This window comes from Equus quagga, chromosome 15 (assembly GCF_021613505.1).
Source record: "Equus quagga isolate Etosha38 chromosome 15, UCLA_HA_Equagga_1.0, whole genome shotgun sequence".
Taxonomy (NCBI): Eukaryota; Metazoa; Chordata; class Mammalia; order Perissodactyla; family Equidae; genus Equus; species Equus quagga.
Window position 1 is genome coordinate 21,615,552 of NC_060281.1, and position 18,200 is coordinate 21,633,751.

The window sequence follows — 18,200 nt, forward strand, 5'->3', positions numbered from 1 at the left end:
TAAGCTGAGCTGGTGTTTCCAGTAGTGTGCATCCAAGAACATTGAGTAGAGCCTTGCTTCAGCAGCTTTAGCAATGCATTAATGTCAGGGAACAGCTTTGGGGAACAAAAGTCACATTTTGAAGAAGATGAGGTTGATTTGCTTCAGTAAAATGTACAGCTACAGTATTTTAAAGCAGTATGGAACTGGCATTAGACACTGCCCACTGGAACAAAATAGCCCAGAAACAACCTGGAGCATATATAAGCATCCCAAACAAATCGAGAAGGATTGGGTCATTTAATAAATAGCATTAGGGAAAATTAACTGGGGAAAGGTCCATAAGTTTAAAAACAATGAAAGTAATCCCAAGAAAAATTAATGGATTTAACTACATATTTTCTTAACTTGTTAAATAAACTTTAAAAGGCAAACTTGGAACAGTATTTGCAATAAATATGAATGGGATTGATAGCCTCATTATAAAAAGTTTATGTCTCTTAAACATTGCTTATAGAGTACAATTGATAGCACAGCTTTGGAGAATAATTTGGCACTATCCACTTGAAGATGCATAGCCTTGCAATCCAGCAGCTCTACTCCTAAGGCTGTGCTCTGAAGAAACTCTGTGTACTAGTATAGAAGTCTTGTGTGTTAAGCCTAGAAAAAACCTTTAATGTCCACCAATAGATTGTATAGAATAGATTGTGATGTATTTGTAGAGCAATGAAAATGATTGAGGGTTGTACTATGAATAAGGGTGATAGTTCATAAACAATGTTGATCCCAAACAGCAAGCTACAAGAGTAAACATACCATACGGTGTAGTTAGGGATATGTACATTTGTGGCACTAGTATACAGAGATGAAGGAATCTGTGAAATTGTGAACACCAAATTCAGGAAAATGGACACCTAGGGCTGCAAAGGAGGGAATGCACACAACGACCTCTGTACTGTAACATTGTACCTCTCAAAGTGGTCATGCAGAGGCTTATTGAAGTATTGCTTACACCTTTTTAAAGGCCTGGAATTGTTCACAATAAAATTTTGTTATAAATTGATAAGAAAAACACTAGACCCAATGGAGAAATAGACAGAAGATATGATCAGATAATATATAGAGGAGAAACTAAAGTGGTTAGCAGATATTTTAAAAATTCAGCCATATTAGTAATCAAGAAATGCCCATTTAAATAAAGTCATTTTTTTACTTACTATATAAGCAAAGGTTTTAGGGTATAAACTCACTGCTGCTAAGAACATGGTAAGAAAGGCACGTTGATGGATAGAGAGTCAATTTATACAGGCTATAAAGAGGAAAAGCAGCTTGACTTAGAAGTATTTATACCTTTTGACCCAATAATTACAACCGTCCCTAAAAGTCTCTTATTTAAATGAAATAATTGAAAATGTAGCCAAAAACATTTTTGCAAAGATGTATATTAGCATTATTTACAATAGTGAAGAACTGGGAACATTTTCAATTTCTAGTAGTAGGAAATGCTACATCCGTAAGATGGTACATGGTGCCATCATTTATGAACATTTTTAATAACATAGGATAATGGTTAGAATTTTAAAGGTTAAAAAGCAGCAGTATATAAAACTATATCTGGCAACCTATTATGTATTTATGAAGTAGAGTCTAAAGGAAATTTAGCTAAAAGTAGTTGTCAGCCATGTCAACCTCCTTTTCATGTGTGTCTTTTCATTTCATTATAGGAAATTCCTGTTAATGATGGAATAGAGCTATTGCAAATGGTCCTGAACTTTGACACCAAGGATCCCCTCATCCTGTCCTGTGTCCTCACTAATGTCTCAGCACTCTTTCCTTTTGTCACCTACAGACCAGAGTTCCTGCCCCAGGTCTTCTCTAAGGTAAACTCCATCTCCTTTGTAAATTTTATTTTGGCATTTCTAAGCTAATTATTTTTTGTAACTGTTTTTGAAAGTGTGTGAGACAAGTAATAAACAGACAATGATTTATTCGTTTATCAAATGCTTACTCAGTACTTACTGTGAATCAGGTACCATGCTGACGGAAAAGCCTCACCCTTTAGGGGTGCTCTGTTTGGGAAGAAAGTCACATAAATAGATGTACCTACATGGCATTGCAATTAATTGATGTGTACAGTGAGAAATAGAAAAGAATACCAAAAGGAGGGTATCAGAGTGTGCTATCGGAGAACTGGGAGGAGATTTTATGAGGTCATTGTGGACAGTTTTTGGGCTTCCAGTTTAGGTGACTAGGTGAGTCATGGAGCATCACCTGAGTAAGTACTGGATTCCGTAGGAGTGAGGAAGGGAAGGGAGTGATTGTGTTTTGGAATACTGTGTTTGAAATACATGTACAACATCCAGGTGGAGACACCTCACAGTAAAATGGCTATTGGAGGTTAACGGTTCAGACTCTAGAAGATTATGAGATAAAATTAAGGCTATATCATCATAGAAGTGCCAGGAGTAGAGGTGAAGCCCTAGGAAACAGGATATGTATGTAGAGTTAGACATGTGACTGAAGCAGGGAACCCTGGGGCTCACCATCACTGGGGGAGGAGGGCAAAGAAGAAGCCCCCAAAGAAGAAAAAAGAGAGAGCCAGAGAAATGGAGAAAACGTTGTGTTACAAAGGCCATAGAACTTCAAAAAGGTGGACTCATTTGTTGCAACAGAAGTTCTCTAAGAATTGGAGAATGTCCACCAGGTTTCTCCATTGGACCTGTGTTAGAGTGTCCTTCCATCCCGGTGACTGGGGCAGCCATCATCGTGCATTGAGTCAAAGAGTAAATGAGAAGTTACGAAATGGAATCAGGGAGGGTAGATTACTCAGCTCTTAATAAAACGTGGAGAAGGGAGTGGTGTCACCATAGCCGAGTGCTTGGAGGATGGCATGGATTGTTCTGGGATTCTGTAACCTTTATCTTTGTAAAATATTTGATGGTAAAATTGTGAATCTCAAGCCTCTCACAGTTATCTGAGAAAGTGAACATCTGAAACTTTGTAAATTGAAAGGCCTTTTGTTACCATATTGTTTACACTTTGGGGATTTTCTTGGAAACTTTATCATAACTGCTGTTTAAAATACTTTATGTATTTGGTACTGAAGAGTGACCTTTTTTTCCTTCCCCTTAGCTATTTTCATCTGTCACTTTTGAAACTGTTGAAGAAAGTAAGGTAAGACCATGAATTCAACAAATTCTAACTTCTTGAGAGCAAAAGTATGAATCCCTAACACTGCGTCTAGATTTTTTCCTCAGTAAAGGGGTAGTGAAGGCAGGCGATGGTCAGAAGATAGGGTGTTTGCGCTAGTCTGGTGCAACCAGTCAGCATGGCAATTCATGGGGACTATAAATGTCACTCGGTTGTACTCTCACAGTTGGGAAAACTGATGGTGAATTTGCCTCTGAAGGAGATATTTACGTGATTCTGTGCAGCATCTGCAAGTTATATTAAAAGTGACTCCACGTTTGTTGACTGTTTCTTCCCAGGCCCCCAGAACCCGGGCAGTGAGGAATGTGCGGAGACATGCTTGTTCCTCCATCATCAAGATGTGTCGGGACTACCCCCAGCTCGTGCTGGTAAGCCAGTGGCCTGGCCAAGCAGCCACTGAGACCTATCGAATTTGGTTACATTTCTTTGTAAATCCAGCCCTGATTATACCTCATATAAGGGAAAGCTGAGAACTGTAGCTTTGCTTAGAATAAGCATTGTTGAGTTGGTGTCTTCTTTCTCTCCTACTTAGTAGTGGAGTGAAAAATGCAGTTATATTCCCTCAAAATGAATAGTTCTCTTGCATATGGATGACCAAGTTTTCCCCATCAGCGTATACCTCCTTATTGTGCTATGTGATGTTCTTATCTACTGCTGCCAAATGCTGTGCCTAATCTTGAGAGAAGCCAGATGCAAACCTCAAGCTGTTTTTGGAGGGTTTCTATAAGAAATTTAGCACTACTCCAGATTACAAATTAACCAGAAATTTCTTCTCTGAATACACAGCAGTTGTTTGTCTCCCTATATATATAGAACAAACTGATCTTTGTGAAGATACTATAAAAGTGGATGTAGAGAAAAGACAAATTGTTCTCGCAGTTGTAGTTTGGGAACGTGCAATTACCCAAATACTCCAGACAAGAACCACCTTCTGCCTAAACTGCCTTGCTTGTTCAGGCAAAAGAAGAGTGTTAGGACTAAATTACTAAGTGACAGTCTTATAGGGCTGACCTTCCTGGGAATGCCTTGGTCCTCTTTCCACCTTCCTTGACCCACCTCTCCCTGCAAATCAGACCTTCACCACCTCTGGTTTTTTTTTCTTTGTAATCTGCAGCCCAATTTTGACATGCTTTATAACCATGTGAAGCAACTCCTCTCCAATGAGCTCCTCCTGACACAGATGGAGAAGTGTGCCCTCATGGAAGCCCTGGTTCTCATTAGCAACCAATTCAAGAACTACGAGCGTCAGAAGGTGTTCCTAGAGGAGCTGATGGTGCCAGTGGCCAGCCTCTGGCTTTCTGAAGACATGCACAGGTTGGGGAGATCTCCTGCCCCTGCCCCTCGGTGCACTTGAGCACCCACTCTATTTCAAGATCTGTGCCCAGGGTGGAGTGTAAGGATACTGAGGCATAATGGCACTATCAGTGATAGCTGGGGGTCTCTTAAAGCAGTCTTGTATTCTAATCCCGGAAAATAGCACCGTGTTGTACAGAGGTGTAGGGAGTAAAAAACGATAGTTTGTGTTGGGAGGCCACAGAGCGAGTCCTGCTGTGATGTCTGCGTTGCAGCACCAGCACATGTAAAGAGATGAGAACAGCCCATAGGGGCCACACAGACACTCATTTGTTCCCACGTGGCATTCTCAAGCTTGTACCCTTTTTGACTCTTAAAGTGTTGATAATAACATTCAGAAGTGGAAAGAGAAGTTTAAACTTTCAAATGACAGCTGATAATATGATTACAATCCTCTCACTGTAGCAACTTCTCTTTGGGGCCCAATAATCATAGCTTATTAGCTTCTGTGGAAGAAATTGTCCTTGCTTAAAATCCTGGTGTAACTTGTCTTTCCCCCTCCAACCTTCAGAGTGCTGTCAGATGTTGATGCCTTTATTGCCTATGTGGGTGCAGATCAGAAAAGCTATGACCCAGGCCTGGAGGATCCCTGTGGCTTAAACCGTGCACGCGTGAGTAAGCCTCTCCTGGGAATGGGAGGTTGCATTGGCCACGGGTAGGAGTAGGGTGCTGTCATTTGTCGAGTGTCTTACAGATTTATGTTTTTTTCTGTCTGAGTGAGAAGTCTGGGATTCTCCACTCCCTAAGCTTCTCCTTTCTTTTCTTCTTTAGTCTTGAATTCTTGAGTTAGTTCCCACAGCAGAGCCAACAGTCTTTTCTATGAAGTCTTTAATTTGGCTTTAAGGATCTCTAAATAGTTCTGAAGGATGAAGGTGTAATGAGGAAGTAGGTCAGAAGTTGGTGAGCAGGGTGAGTCCTCCCTGCCATTGCTCTCTGGCATATAAAGTTCTAAATGATAGCCCAACTTGCAAATCTGAGATTTTTCAGTTCTTTGCTGTTCAAATAAGCACTGTTCCTGGCTATGTTATGGCAAAAGTCGTATTAATTAACCTGGCAAGAAGTAGATTGGTTGAGAGTATCATGAGTAAGGATTAGGGCAAAAGCTGTCAAGGCCGGAGCTGGAGGGTACAAGGTCAACTCAAAAACAGGATGGAGTGTTGGGAGTCTAAACACTTGTTTTGAAGCATGTCCATGCTGCCTTCTAGTTGGGGTCCTGCAAGAGGATCGCTGCAGCCTCTGCAGGGACATCCTCATGAAAAGGAAGCTGCTAGATCCTACCACTGGTCCTGCAGATGGCAAGGAAAGAACCCCTCTTGGACTTACAGGAAGGACCGGGGGTGGGGGTCTTTTCCTTTTCTCTGGCCTCTGTATCACTGTTGCCGTTACCTTGCATAGATCTAATAGCACTTTTGTCTTTTCTTCCCCTTTTATGCTTCCCTTTCATTTTCATGTTCCTCTATAGATGAGCTTTTGCGTGTACAGCATTCTGGGAGTTGTGAAACGAACTTGCTGGCCCACCGACCTAGAAGAGGCCAAAGCTGGGGGATTCGTGGTGGGTTACACGCCCAGTGGAAATCCAATCTTCCGTAACCCCTGCACAGAGCAGATTCTGAAACTTCTTGACAATTTGCTTGCCCTTATAAGGTGAGTCGGAATAATGGTTCTTCTCTGTTGTTTTTTTATTTTTTTACCTTAAGAATCTCAAAAGTTTGTGTATATTTCTTCAGATCATGGTAGTGGTAAATGAAGGATTAGGTACTGTTTCTTTCTAGAGGGAGTCTCTTGTTTTTAAAAATAACATTAGCTCTCACTTGTGTAATTCTTGAGTTCCAAGTGAACACATGGGGGCTAATCCCAAAATTCCCTTTCTCATTTTGAGTCTCTTCTAAGTTCTTCTTCTACTTCTTTATACTTCATCCCTACTTCTTACTTTAAGCTTTATTTGGTCTAAATTTTTGCCACTAAAGGAGCTATTCGTTGGGAACAGGACAATTGCTTTCTGTTGTGGTGCTTCTCTGGGTGGTATTCAAAGGAGCTAACCTGAATTTATCAATAATGACTCTGATCTCAAATGGACCAAATATCCAGTGGCTAAACCTGCCAAAGAAAGGCATGATCCGTGCCTTTCTACCTCACTTTCTTAGGTCTTCTCAAAGCCGAGTCCTCAGACCAACAGCATCAGCAGTCACTTGAGAGCTTGTTTGAAATGCAGAATTGGGGTCCCACCCCGGACATATTAAGACAGTATCTGCATTTTAACAAGATCCTGGTGATTTGTGTGCACATTAAAGGTTCAGCATCACTGTTATAAATCACAAATGGAAGTAGGCCAAGTCCAGGCTTGTTGGTTCTTGATGTGCGTTTGATGATTCAGGGATGCTCTCTGCAGAGAGAGAGAGGCTTTGGATAGAACTCAGTTCTTACTGGCCAAGGCAAATGTGATTGCTTTTTATATCTCATAGTGTTTCTGAGTTACAGGTTAGAGCTCTGTTCAGTGCTTTTTGGCTTCTTATCCAGGGTGTAAGAATAAAGTCTCAACTGGGCAAACCAAATTACTCATGTCTCGGGGATTTTCTGCTGGCAACAGACACCCTAGATCATAAGCTTAAGAATCAAAGGTTGTAAGTTAATGTTGACCTAATTGGAGGACTACAGTGTCTGAAAGAGTTGTCATTGTAGACGTGTCTGTGGAAACAGGCATATTTTGTTTTGATTTCAAAAGGAAGAAAGAGATCCCAGTAAAGAAGTATGGCGTGCATATTTAGAGGGTAATAAAATAGTTAGTCAAGGAAAAGTTTGTTTCCATATGGATGTTTTAAAACCAAAAGCTTCTTTTGTAGCTTAGAGAAATGTTAAAGTGATGAAGTCAGATTGAAGCACACTCCCTGAGCGGGACTCTAGGCCTGTGGCCAGGGTCCATGTGATGAGAACCCAGACCTGGAAACGAGGTTCATTCCCAGTTCGGTGAGGAGAACAATATGATTGTCATCTTTCTATTTTCCTAAGAGTTCAATGCTTTTGGGAAATCCCAAAGTCAAGCAAAAGGTATTTTGGAAAATGTTGACTGTAGTTATAGAGCAGTTTGATTCTTTGAGTAGTGTGCAGCTGGAGCTATTAGAATTTTGTCTTGTTTTGGAGTAAATTTTATCTTGAAGTATAATGTAAGGACACAAATCTATGAAAGAAAGGACATGAGTTACCACTGCTTATAGAGGAATTTTCACAAAGTTCACACATCCGTATAACCAGCACCCAGATCAAGAAACAACCTTAGCCAACACCTCTCAGTCATTACCTGCCCCTCAAGGCCAACCACTGTTCTTTTAGCATTCGGCTTGGTTTTTTGAGCTTTAACACATGGAGTCAGAAGCATGCACTTGTTCATGTCTGGCTTCTCTTGCTCAATATTGTGTTTGTGAGAGTCATCCATGTTATTATTCCATATAGTTGTGGTTTGTTCCTTCTCATTGCTTGTATGGTTATTTCATTGTGTGAATATGCTGTAACATCCATTTAGCGTAGAGGGACTTTTGGGTAGTTTCCAGCATTGTATTATTACAAATAGTGCTGCTGGTAACATTCTGGTAAATGTCTTTTGGTGTATACATAATTTCTGTTGGGTAGGAGTAGACTCCTACATGTAAGAGTAGAATTCCTGGTTTATAAGGTATGCATATTTTCAATTTTCATAGAGAGAACCAAACAGTTTTCTAAAATGGTGTACTAATTTACATTCCCACCAATAATGTATTGGAACTGTGAGTTTTAACTCTTATAAATTATCTGATAAGCAAAAAAAGTGTCAGAGCTGTGCTATCGAATATGGTAGCCACTAGCCACACGTGGCTGGGTATTGAGCACTTGAAATGTGGCTAGTCTGAATTGACATAAGCTGTAAGTATAGAATACACACCAGATTTCAAAAACTTAATACAAAAAAATGCAAAATATCATCAATAATTTTTTAGATTGATAACCTGTTGAAATGATGATTTTTTGATGCGTTGGGTTAAGTAAAATAAGATTAACCTGTTTCTTTTCACTTTTTAAGTTTCGCTGGCTAGAAAACTTTAAATGGCTTATGTGGCTTACATTATATTTCTGTTGGACAGTGTTGTTCGTAGTGGGTTGGATGGAGGACAGATGTGGGGAGCAGAACTCTCTGGTTCTCAAAAGGTGCATTCTCATCATCTGTTTAGAATGATAACAGCTTTTTGGTTAACTGTAAGTTTGTTATATTGTTTCCATATATTTTCTATATTTTTTATCAAAATCTTTCTATGTGTAAAATCTTGTTTAGCGTAGTGATTATACTCTTAGCTGGTGATACAAAGAATATTTCAGATAGGTACAGATTGTACAAAACTTAAAACTTTCATTACTTGATTGTCGTTTTCTTTGCCAAGCAATAACTAGTTCCTCTTAACATGGAAGCACAGAGCTCTAACTTGCAAGTGTGTCAGGAAAGGTGATATTTCAGGAGCCTGAATATTACTGGGGGTTGTGGATGTCTCTGCTTGTGAGCACCTGACCTGGAGTCAGAGGTGTCGGAGCAGTATATAGTCTGAGTCCTCCTGCGCCTGCTCGTGAGTTAGAGGTGCAGCCACCATGGTGCCGTCTCCTTGAGGAGGAGGAGGAGGAGACTATGAAGAATTGAAGAATACAAGATTTTGTTGTAGCATCAGGGACATTTGACATAGGATGCTTTAACCCTTTTGTTTTTTATTTATATCTTGGGGTCACAATCACACTTAAAGAATACAAAACAGATAGCTCATCTGCTCCCCATCAAACTTAAGACTATGAATTTCTTCTCAGGAAGAATTGATTTTATCAGAAATCATTTCCTGATGTTAGCCGTCTTCCCAGACAACCAAGAAAAAACTAATTCAGAAACTAAAAAAAAAACAAAAAAAAGATTGGCAACAGTTGTTAGTTCAGGTGCCAATCTTTAAAAAAAAAAAAAGGAAAAAACTAAAAAGATGGAAAATGGTAGTTTTTAAAAGTGAAAGGCACCTCTTACCAGTCCTTGGGCTCCACACCACAGGAGGTAAAGGCTGAGGCAGAGTTGTGGGCAGCCTCACGGAATACGAGCAGAGTGACTCCGACAGCACGTTAAAAGGATTATACACCACAACCAAGTGGCGTTTATCCCAGGGATGTAAGACTGGTTCACCATATGAAAATGAAGCAGTGTGGTACACCAATGAAGAGAACAAGGAAAAAAACCACATGATCATCTTAATTGACACAGAAAAAGCATTTGACAAAATCCAACACTCTTTTGTGATAAAAACACTCAGCAGGGGCCAGCCCAGTGGCGCAGTGGTTAAGTTCACACATTCCACTTCAGCAGCCCAGGGTTCGCTGGTTCAGATCCCGGGTATGGACCTACGCACCGCTTGTCAAGCCATGCTCTCGCAGGTGTCCCACATATAAAACAGAGGAAGATGGGCACATATATTAGCTCAGGGCCAGTCTTCCTCAAAAAAAAACACTCAGTAAACTAGGACTAGAAAGGAATTTCCAACAGGAAAAATTATTTTTCTGAAAAACCCATGGCTTACGTCATACTCAGTAGTGGAAGATACAAAGCTTTCCCCCTACCATCAGGAACAAGACAAGGACGCCCACTTTCACCACTGCTATTCAACATTGTGTACTGGAAGTCCCAGACAGTGCAATTAGGCCAGGAAAAGAATAAAGGCATCCAAATTGGCAAAGAAGTAAAACTATCTCTATTTACAAATGACAGAAAGTCCCCCAAAAAGCACAAAAAATTTACTACTGCTAATAAACTAACTCAACAAAGTTACAGGATACGAGATCAACATACAGAAATCAGTTGTGTTTCTATATACCAGCAATGAAAGATTCCAAAAGGAAATTAGGAAAATCATTTTGGAGCTGGTCTGGCGACATAGTGGTTAAGTTCATGTGCTCTGCTTTGGCAGCCCGGGGTTTGCAGGTTCGGATCCCAGGTGCAGACCTAGCACTGGTCATCCCGCCATGCAGCATCCCACGTAAAATAGAGGAAGATTAGCGCAGATGTTAGCTCAGTGACAATCTTCCTCAAGCAAAAAGAGGAAGATTGGCAACAGATATTAGCTCAGGGCCAATCTTCCTCACCAAAAAAAAAAAGAAAAGAAAAGAATTCCGTTTATAATAGCATTCAAAAGAATAAAGTACCTAGGAATAAATATAGCCAAGCATGTAATAGACTTACACACTGAAAACTATAAAACATTCCTGAGATTAAAGACAACCTGAATAAATAGAAAGGCATCCTATATTCATGAATTGAAAGATTTAATTTTCTTAAGATGGCATACTGCCCAAAGCACTCTACAGATTCACTGCAATCCCTATTGAAATTCCAATGACTTATTTTGCAGAAGTGGAAAGGCCGATCCTCAAATTCATATGGAATTGCAAGGGGGCCCCAAAAGCCAAAACTAAAAGAACAACAAAGTTGAGGGACTCAAACTTCTCAATTCCAAAACTCGCTATAAAGCTATAGTAGTCACAATAGTTTGGTACTGGTATAAGGATAGACATATAGAAAAAGACAACCCAATCGAAAAATGGGCAAAAGACTTGAATAGACATTTCTTCAGAGAAGATATATGAATGGCCAACAAACCCATAAAAGATGTTTGGCATCGTTAGTCATTAAGGAAATGCAAATCAAAACCATAATGAGATACCACTTCACACCCAGTAGGATGGTTATAATAAATAATAATAAACAGTAAATAAACCAAAATAACAGTTGTTGGCAAGGATGTGGAGAAATTGGAACCTTTGTATATCACTGGTAGGAATGTAAAATGGTTCAACAACTATGGAAAACAATTGGCAATTTCTCAGAAAGTTAAACGTAGAATTACCACATATTCCAGCAATTCCACTTCTATGTATATACCTGAAAGAATTGCCAATAGATACTTGAACAAATACTTGCTAATGAATATTTTAGCAGCACTGTATCACCATAGCCAAATGATGGAAACAACCCAAATGTCCATTACTGGATGAGTGGATAGACAAAATAGTGCATAAACGCACAGTGGGATGTTCTTCAGCCATAAAATGTGATGAAGTACTGATGCATGCTGTAACGTGGATGAACCTCGAACACATGATGCTGAGTGAAAGGAGCCAGACACAAGGCCACATAATGTATAATTCCCTTTATATGAAGTATCTAGAATAGGTGAATCCATAGAGACAGAAAGTAAATTGGTGGTTGCCAGAAGCTAGAGGAAGGGAAAAATGCAGGTTAACTGCTACTACTTAATGGGTATGAGGGTTTTTTGGAGAGGTGATAGAAATGTTTGGAACTAGCTAGATGTTCGTGATTGCACAACATTGTGAATGTATGAAATACCACTGAATTGTACACTTTAAAATGGTTCATTTTATGTTACATGAATTTCACCTCAATAAAAAAAAATTTAATAAAAATAAAGCTGGGTGTTTAAAAATACCAATAATAGCATTAGTAAATTTGAAAGCTTAATTAAGAAAAAAACTGGATATTCCCAGGGAAAATGTAACTTACTATAACTAACTGAAAAAGATAGAAAAAGAGATTGAAGCCATTAATTATGCCAGTAGTTAAATCAGACCGAAGAAACTCTAGATGATTTTACATGTGAGTTCTATCAGACCTTCAATGATTACATCATTTATTTTTTCCAGATAATAGAAAAATGGAGTGCTCCACAACTCATTTTGAGGCTTATTGTGATGTCAAAACTAGACATTGACAGTGCCAAAGAGGAAAATTATAGGCTGCAATAGAAAAAATAGATGCAGAAATTATAAATAAAAGGCTGTCAATTGAATCTAGTAGTGTCTTTTTAATATAACCACATTCCCAATGTTATATCTTAAAATATTAACAGTAATTCCTCAGTATCATCAAACATCCAATCAGTGTTCAAATATCTCCAAAATATTTTAGTTCTTTTTCACTCGGGATCCAAACGAGGTCTATACATAGTGTTTGATTGAGATATCTCTTAAATCTCTAAATTTATAAGTTGCCCTGCCTTCTTTTCTTTTCAGATTTATTTGTTGAAAAAACTGGGTTTGTACTTGTAGTTTCGCCTGGTTTGGATTGTGCTGATTGCATTTCTATAGCACTGTTTAACTTAGTCTACATTACTTAATATTTCTTATAGATAAATAATTTGGTATAGAGCAGAGGTTGCAAACCACAGCCAAAATGGGCCTCTATGTTTGGTCAATAAAGTTTTATTGGAACATGCCCTGCCCATTTGTTTACTCATTGTCTGTGGCTGCCAGTGTGCTTCAGCAACAGGGAGGAGTAGTCATGCTGGCTAAATCTAAAACATTTACTATCTGACTCCTGGTCTAGAAAATTAATCTGATACTGGTTTTTTTTAGTAGAAATTTTTGATAGGTGATGTTGGGTTCAACACAATAGTAAAAATGTCTACAAAGACTCTTAGGGTATGTGTGACAGATCGATCTATGACAGAAGTAATACAGGTCAGTGAGAAAAAATTCACGGTGCAGGGACAGTTGGCTTTGCATGGGAAGAAAAAATTGGATTCCTACCTGTCACCGTACACAAAAATAAATTTCAAATGGATTAAAACCCTGGAGGTAAAACTTCTAGACCATACTTAGGGTATTAGGGTGGTGATTTTTTTTTTTTTTTTTTTTTTGAGTAAGATTAGCCTTGACCTAACTGCTGCCAATCCTCCTCTTTTTACTGAGCAAGACTGGCCCTGAGCTAATATCCATGCCCATCTTCCTCTACTTTATATGTGGGATGCCTACCACAGCATGGCTTGACAAGCAGTTCCATGTCTGCATCAGGGATCCGAAGCGGCGAACCCCGGGCCGCCAAAGCAGAACATGCGCACTTAACTGCTGAGCCACCAGGCCCGCCCCTAGGGTAGTGAATTTCTTAAACAAGACACAAGAAGAACAAACCATAAGGTAAAGATTGATAAGTTTGATTACATTACAAGTAAAGCCCAGGAAAAGTGGCAGAGTAGGAAGCACCAGGAATCTATCTCCCCTAGACAAAAATTGCACTGGCAGAATGGGTCTGATGTTACTATTTTGGAACTCTGGAATCTGTTGAGAACTTGCAACTTCCATGGGAAAACTTAAACAGTAGATTGTGGTTAATTCTGGTCAATATCAGCTCTTAGCACAGTAGCAGCTACCCATCGTGCACCCCCAGCCCTTGGCAGGCAGCTGTGCACATATTCCTAGAGTAGCTTGCACACGGCTGGCAGGGGTCAGGGTGAGCAGAAAGGACTGTGTACTCCAAATATCAGAGATGTGTGCTTTAATCACTAATTGCTGCTTCTGACCACAGAGGTACAAAGAGGCAGCCAGCCATTGTTGTACCTTCCCCCATTGTTGCAGGCCTCTCCCACCTGACTGAAGTGACTCAGGAGATTTAAAGGGCCAGTGCCCTTCCCTTCCCCCTTCATTTTTTGCTTTTGCCCCTTTTGGGAGCCAGACTTTAAAAACGAATACATTCCAAAACAACTACATACACAGGGAAAATTAGAAAGTGTCTGTGCATGCCCAGGGAAAGGCTCAGAAAAGACCCTGGGAAGACATTAAGTTTACACCTCAGGTGGATCTTTGGCACAAAGACAGCCAATCAGAAAATTAAAAAACAAACAGTATCAAAAAACAGCAAATTCTGGGGAAGGGGGAGAATATGATTTTCAGAGTTACCACATTATTAGACTGAAATACCCGATGTTCAGCAAAAAATCACAAGGCATACAAAGAAGTAGGAAAGTATGGCTTATTCAAAGAAGAAATAAATCAGTAGAGACTGTCCCTGAAAAAGACCCAATGGTAGATATGCTAGACTCTTAAAGATGCTCAAAGGACTAAAGGAAGATGTGGGGAGAGTTAAGAAAATGACATGTGATCAACATGGAAATATCAATAAACAGATAGAAAACCTAAAAAGAAACCAAACAAATTCTGGAGCTGAAAGATACAATAACTGAAATGAAAAATTCACTGAAGGGATTCAAAAGCAGATTTGAGCACGCAGAAGAAAGAATCAGTGAACGTGAAATTATTGAGGTTGAGGAACAGAAAGAAAAAAGATTGAAGAAAAGTGAACAGAGCTTAAGGGACCTGGGGGACACCATCAAGTGGCCTAGCTTCTCAATCGTGGGAGTCCCAGAAGGATAAGAGAGAGAAGGGGGCAGAGAGAATCTTTGAAGAAATAATGGCTGAAAACTTCCCAAATTTGATCAAAGACATAAATACAAGCATTCAGGAATTTCAGCAAACCCCAAGTAAGGTAAACTCAGATCCACACCAAGACACATTATAATCAAACTTTCAAAAGACAGAAAGAATCTTGAAAGCAGGAAGAGACAAGTGAATCATCACTCACAGGGGATCCTCAATAAGATTATCAGTAGATTTCTCCTCAGAAGCTTTGGAGCCCAGAAAATAGTCGGCTGATATAGTCAAAGTGCTGAAAGAAAAAAATAACTGTCAACCAAGAATCCAATATCTGACAGAATTGTCTTTCAAAAGTGAGGGAGAAATTAAGACGTTCTCGGATAAATAAAAACTGAGGGAGTTCGTGACCACTAGACCTGCCCCGAGAGAAACACTCCTGGGAGTCCTGCAGGGTGAAATAAAAGCACACCAAACAGTACCTCCGAGCTGTGTGAAGCAACAAAGATCTTAATAAAGGTACATATATGGACAGTTATAAAACTTAGTATTATTGTAACAGTGGTTTGTAATGGTGCTTCTTGTTTGTTTTCTACACGATTTAAGAGACTAGTACATTTAAAGAAAAAACCCTGTTAGTGTAAAAGCTAGTATTATTGTAACTTTGGCTTATAACTTCAACTTTGTTTTCTACATAATTTAGGAGACTGATGCATTTAAAAGAATTATTAGTTTGTGTTTTGGAGCATACAGTGTATAAAGATGTAATTTTGTGACATCAACAACTGAAAGGGGTGGGGACAAAGTTGTAAAGGAGCAGAGTTTTTGTATGTTATTGAAGTTAAGCTGGTAAAAATTCAAATTAGCCTCTTACAACTTGAGGATGTTAAATGAAATCCCCAGGGCAACTACAAACAAATAGCTATAGAATATACATAAAATGAAATGAGAAAGGAATTTGAACATGGTGCTATAAAAAATAAACTAAACATGAAAGAAGACAGTAATGCAGGAAATGAGAGACAAAAGAACTATAGGACATATAGAAAACAAATAGCACGTCAACAGAAGTAAGTCCTTCCTTATCAGTAATTACTTTAAATGCAAATGGATTAAACTCTACAATCAAAATACTGAGATTGGTAGAATGGGTAATAACACATGAGTCAACTATATGTTGTCTACAAGAGACTGACTTAGATCCAAAGACACAAAACAAGTTGAATGTGAAAGGATGGAAAAAGATATTCCATGCAAACAGTAACCAAAAGAGAGTAGGCATGGGGAGGAAGGGGTGTTATTAATATCAGACAAAATAAGGCATTAAGTCAAAAAAGGTTATAAAAGACAAGGCCATTATATATTAATAAAAGGTCCAGTACACCAAGAAGATATAACAGTTAGAAACATTTACACACCTAAAGACAGACCATCAAAATATGATGCAAAAATTGACAGAATTGAAGGCAGAAGTAGTTACACAGTAATAGCTGGAGACTTCAGTACCCTAATCACAATAATGGATAAAACAACCAGACAGAAGGTAAGTAAAGAGGACTTAAACAGAATAGTAAGCCAACTAGATCTACAAGGCATTTACAGAACACTACCCAACAGCAGCAGCATACACATTCTCCTCAAGTGCACATGGGACCTCTTCCAGGATAGACCATACATTAGGCCACAAATTAAGTCTCAGTAGATTTAAAAAGATAGCATACAAAATTTCTTTGACCACAACGAGATGAAGTTGAAAACCAGTAATGAAAGGAAAACTGGTAAATTAACAAAATTGTGAAAATTAAACAATACATTTTTTTAAACAATTAATGGATCAAATAAGAAATCACGAGAAATTAGAGAATACTTAGAGACAAATGAAAACAAAATCACAATATACGAAAACTTATGGGGTGCAGCGAACAGTGTTAAGAAGGAAATGCATAGCTATAAAAACTTACATTAACAAACAAGAAAGATCTAACTTTACAACTTAATAATCTAGAAAAGAGCAAACGAAACCCAAAGCTAGCAGAAGGACGGAAATAATAGACATTAGAGCAGAGATAAACAAATAGAGAACAGAAAAACAATAGAGAAACTCAGTGAAAGCAAAAGTTGGTTCTTCAAAAAGATCAACAAAATTGACAAAATTTATCTAGGTGGACTAAGAGAAAAAGACTCAAGTTACTAAAATCAGAAATGAAGGTGGGGCATTACCACCAATTCCACAGAAATAAAAAGCATTATAAGAGAGTACTGTGAGCAATTGTATCCAAACAATTGAATAACCTAGATGAAATGAACAAATTCCTAGCAACATAAAACCTACCAAGACTAAATTATGAAGAAATAGAAAATCTGTATAGACCTGTAACTAGTAAGGAAATTGAATCAGTAATTTAAAATCTTCCCAGCAAGAAAAGTCCTGGACCTGATTGCTTCACTGGTGAATTCTACCAAATATTTAAAGAAGAACTAATACCAGTCCTTCTCAAACTTTTCCAGAAAATTGAAGAGAAGGGAACACTTCCTAACTTATTCTATGAGACCAGCATAACCCTGATTCCAGACAAATTCCATAACCCTGAAAGCCAAAGATGCTATAAGAAAAGTAAACTGCAAACCAGCATCCCTTACTGATGCAGAATTCCTCAACAAAATACTAGCAAAACCATTCAGCAGCATATTAAAAAGATTATACACCACGACCATGTGGGGTTTATTCCTGGAATGCAAGGATGGTTCAAAGTATGAAAATTGATCAGTATAGTACACCAAATCAACAAAATGAGGGGGGGGGGGACCACTTGATCATCTTAATTGGTGCAGAAAAAGAATTTGACAAAATTCAACACTGTTTCATGATAAAAACACTCAACAAAATAGGAATAGAAGGAAACCACCTCAACATAATAAAAGCCATATTTATATAAAAAAGAATAAAACAGCAAACATCATACTCTGGTGAAAGACTAAAAGCTTTTCCATTAAGATCAGGAACAAGGCAAGGATGCCCACTTTCACCACTTCTATGCAACATGATACTGGAAGTTCTAGCTAGAGCAGTTAGGCACGAAAAAGAAAGAATAAAAGTATCTAAATTGGAAAGGAAGAAGTAAAATTATGTTTGCCACTGATACAATCTCATGTGTAGAAAACTCTAAAGATTCCACAAGAAAACTCTTAGGACTAACACATGAATTCAGCAAAGTAGCAGGATACAAAGCCAACACCCAAATATCTGTTGCATTTCAATACACAAGACAATAAACAATCTGAAAAGGAAATTACAAAAATAATTTAATTTACAATAGCATCAAAAAAAAACCTTAGGAATCAACTTACCCAAGGAGATGAGAGACTTCTACGATAAAAACCATGAAACATTGCTGAAAGATATTAAAGAAGACATAAATGAATGGAAATGCATCCCATGTTCATGGACTGGA

General features: G+C 38.5%; 1 protein-coding gene across 2 annotated transcripts in view; it reads left to right on the plus strand.

Annotated features, from left to right (window-relative positions):
- Positions 1-18,200, plus strand: part of XPO5 (exportin 5) — a 53,435-nt gene that overhangs the window by 23,864 nt on the left and 11,371 nt on the right. For both annotated transcript variants that reach the window (XM_046639281.1, XM_046639282.1), the window contains 6 exons: positions 1,704-1,859; positions 3,112-3,153; positions 3,468-3,557; positions 4,304-4,503; positions 5,054-5,153; positions 6,005-6,186. In XM_046639281.1, the coding sequence (XP_046495237.1) occupies positions 1,704-1,859; positions 3,112-3,153; positions 3,468-3,557; positions 4,304-4,503; positions 5,054-5,153; positions 6,005-6,186 (770 nt within the window). The remainder of the gene's footprint in view (positions 1-1,703; positions 1,860-3,111; positions 3,154-3,467; positions 3,558-4,303; positions 4,504-5,053; positions 5,154-6,004; positions 6,187-18,200) is intronic.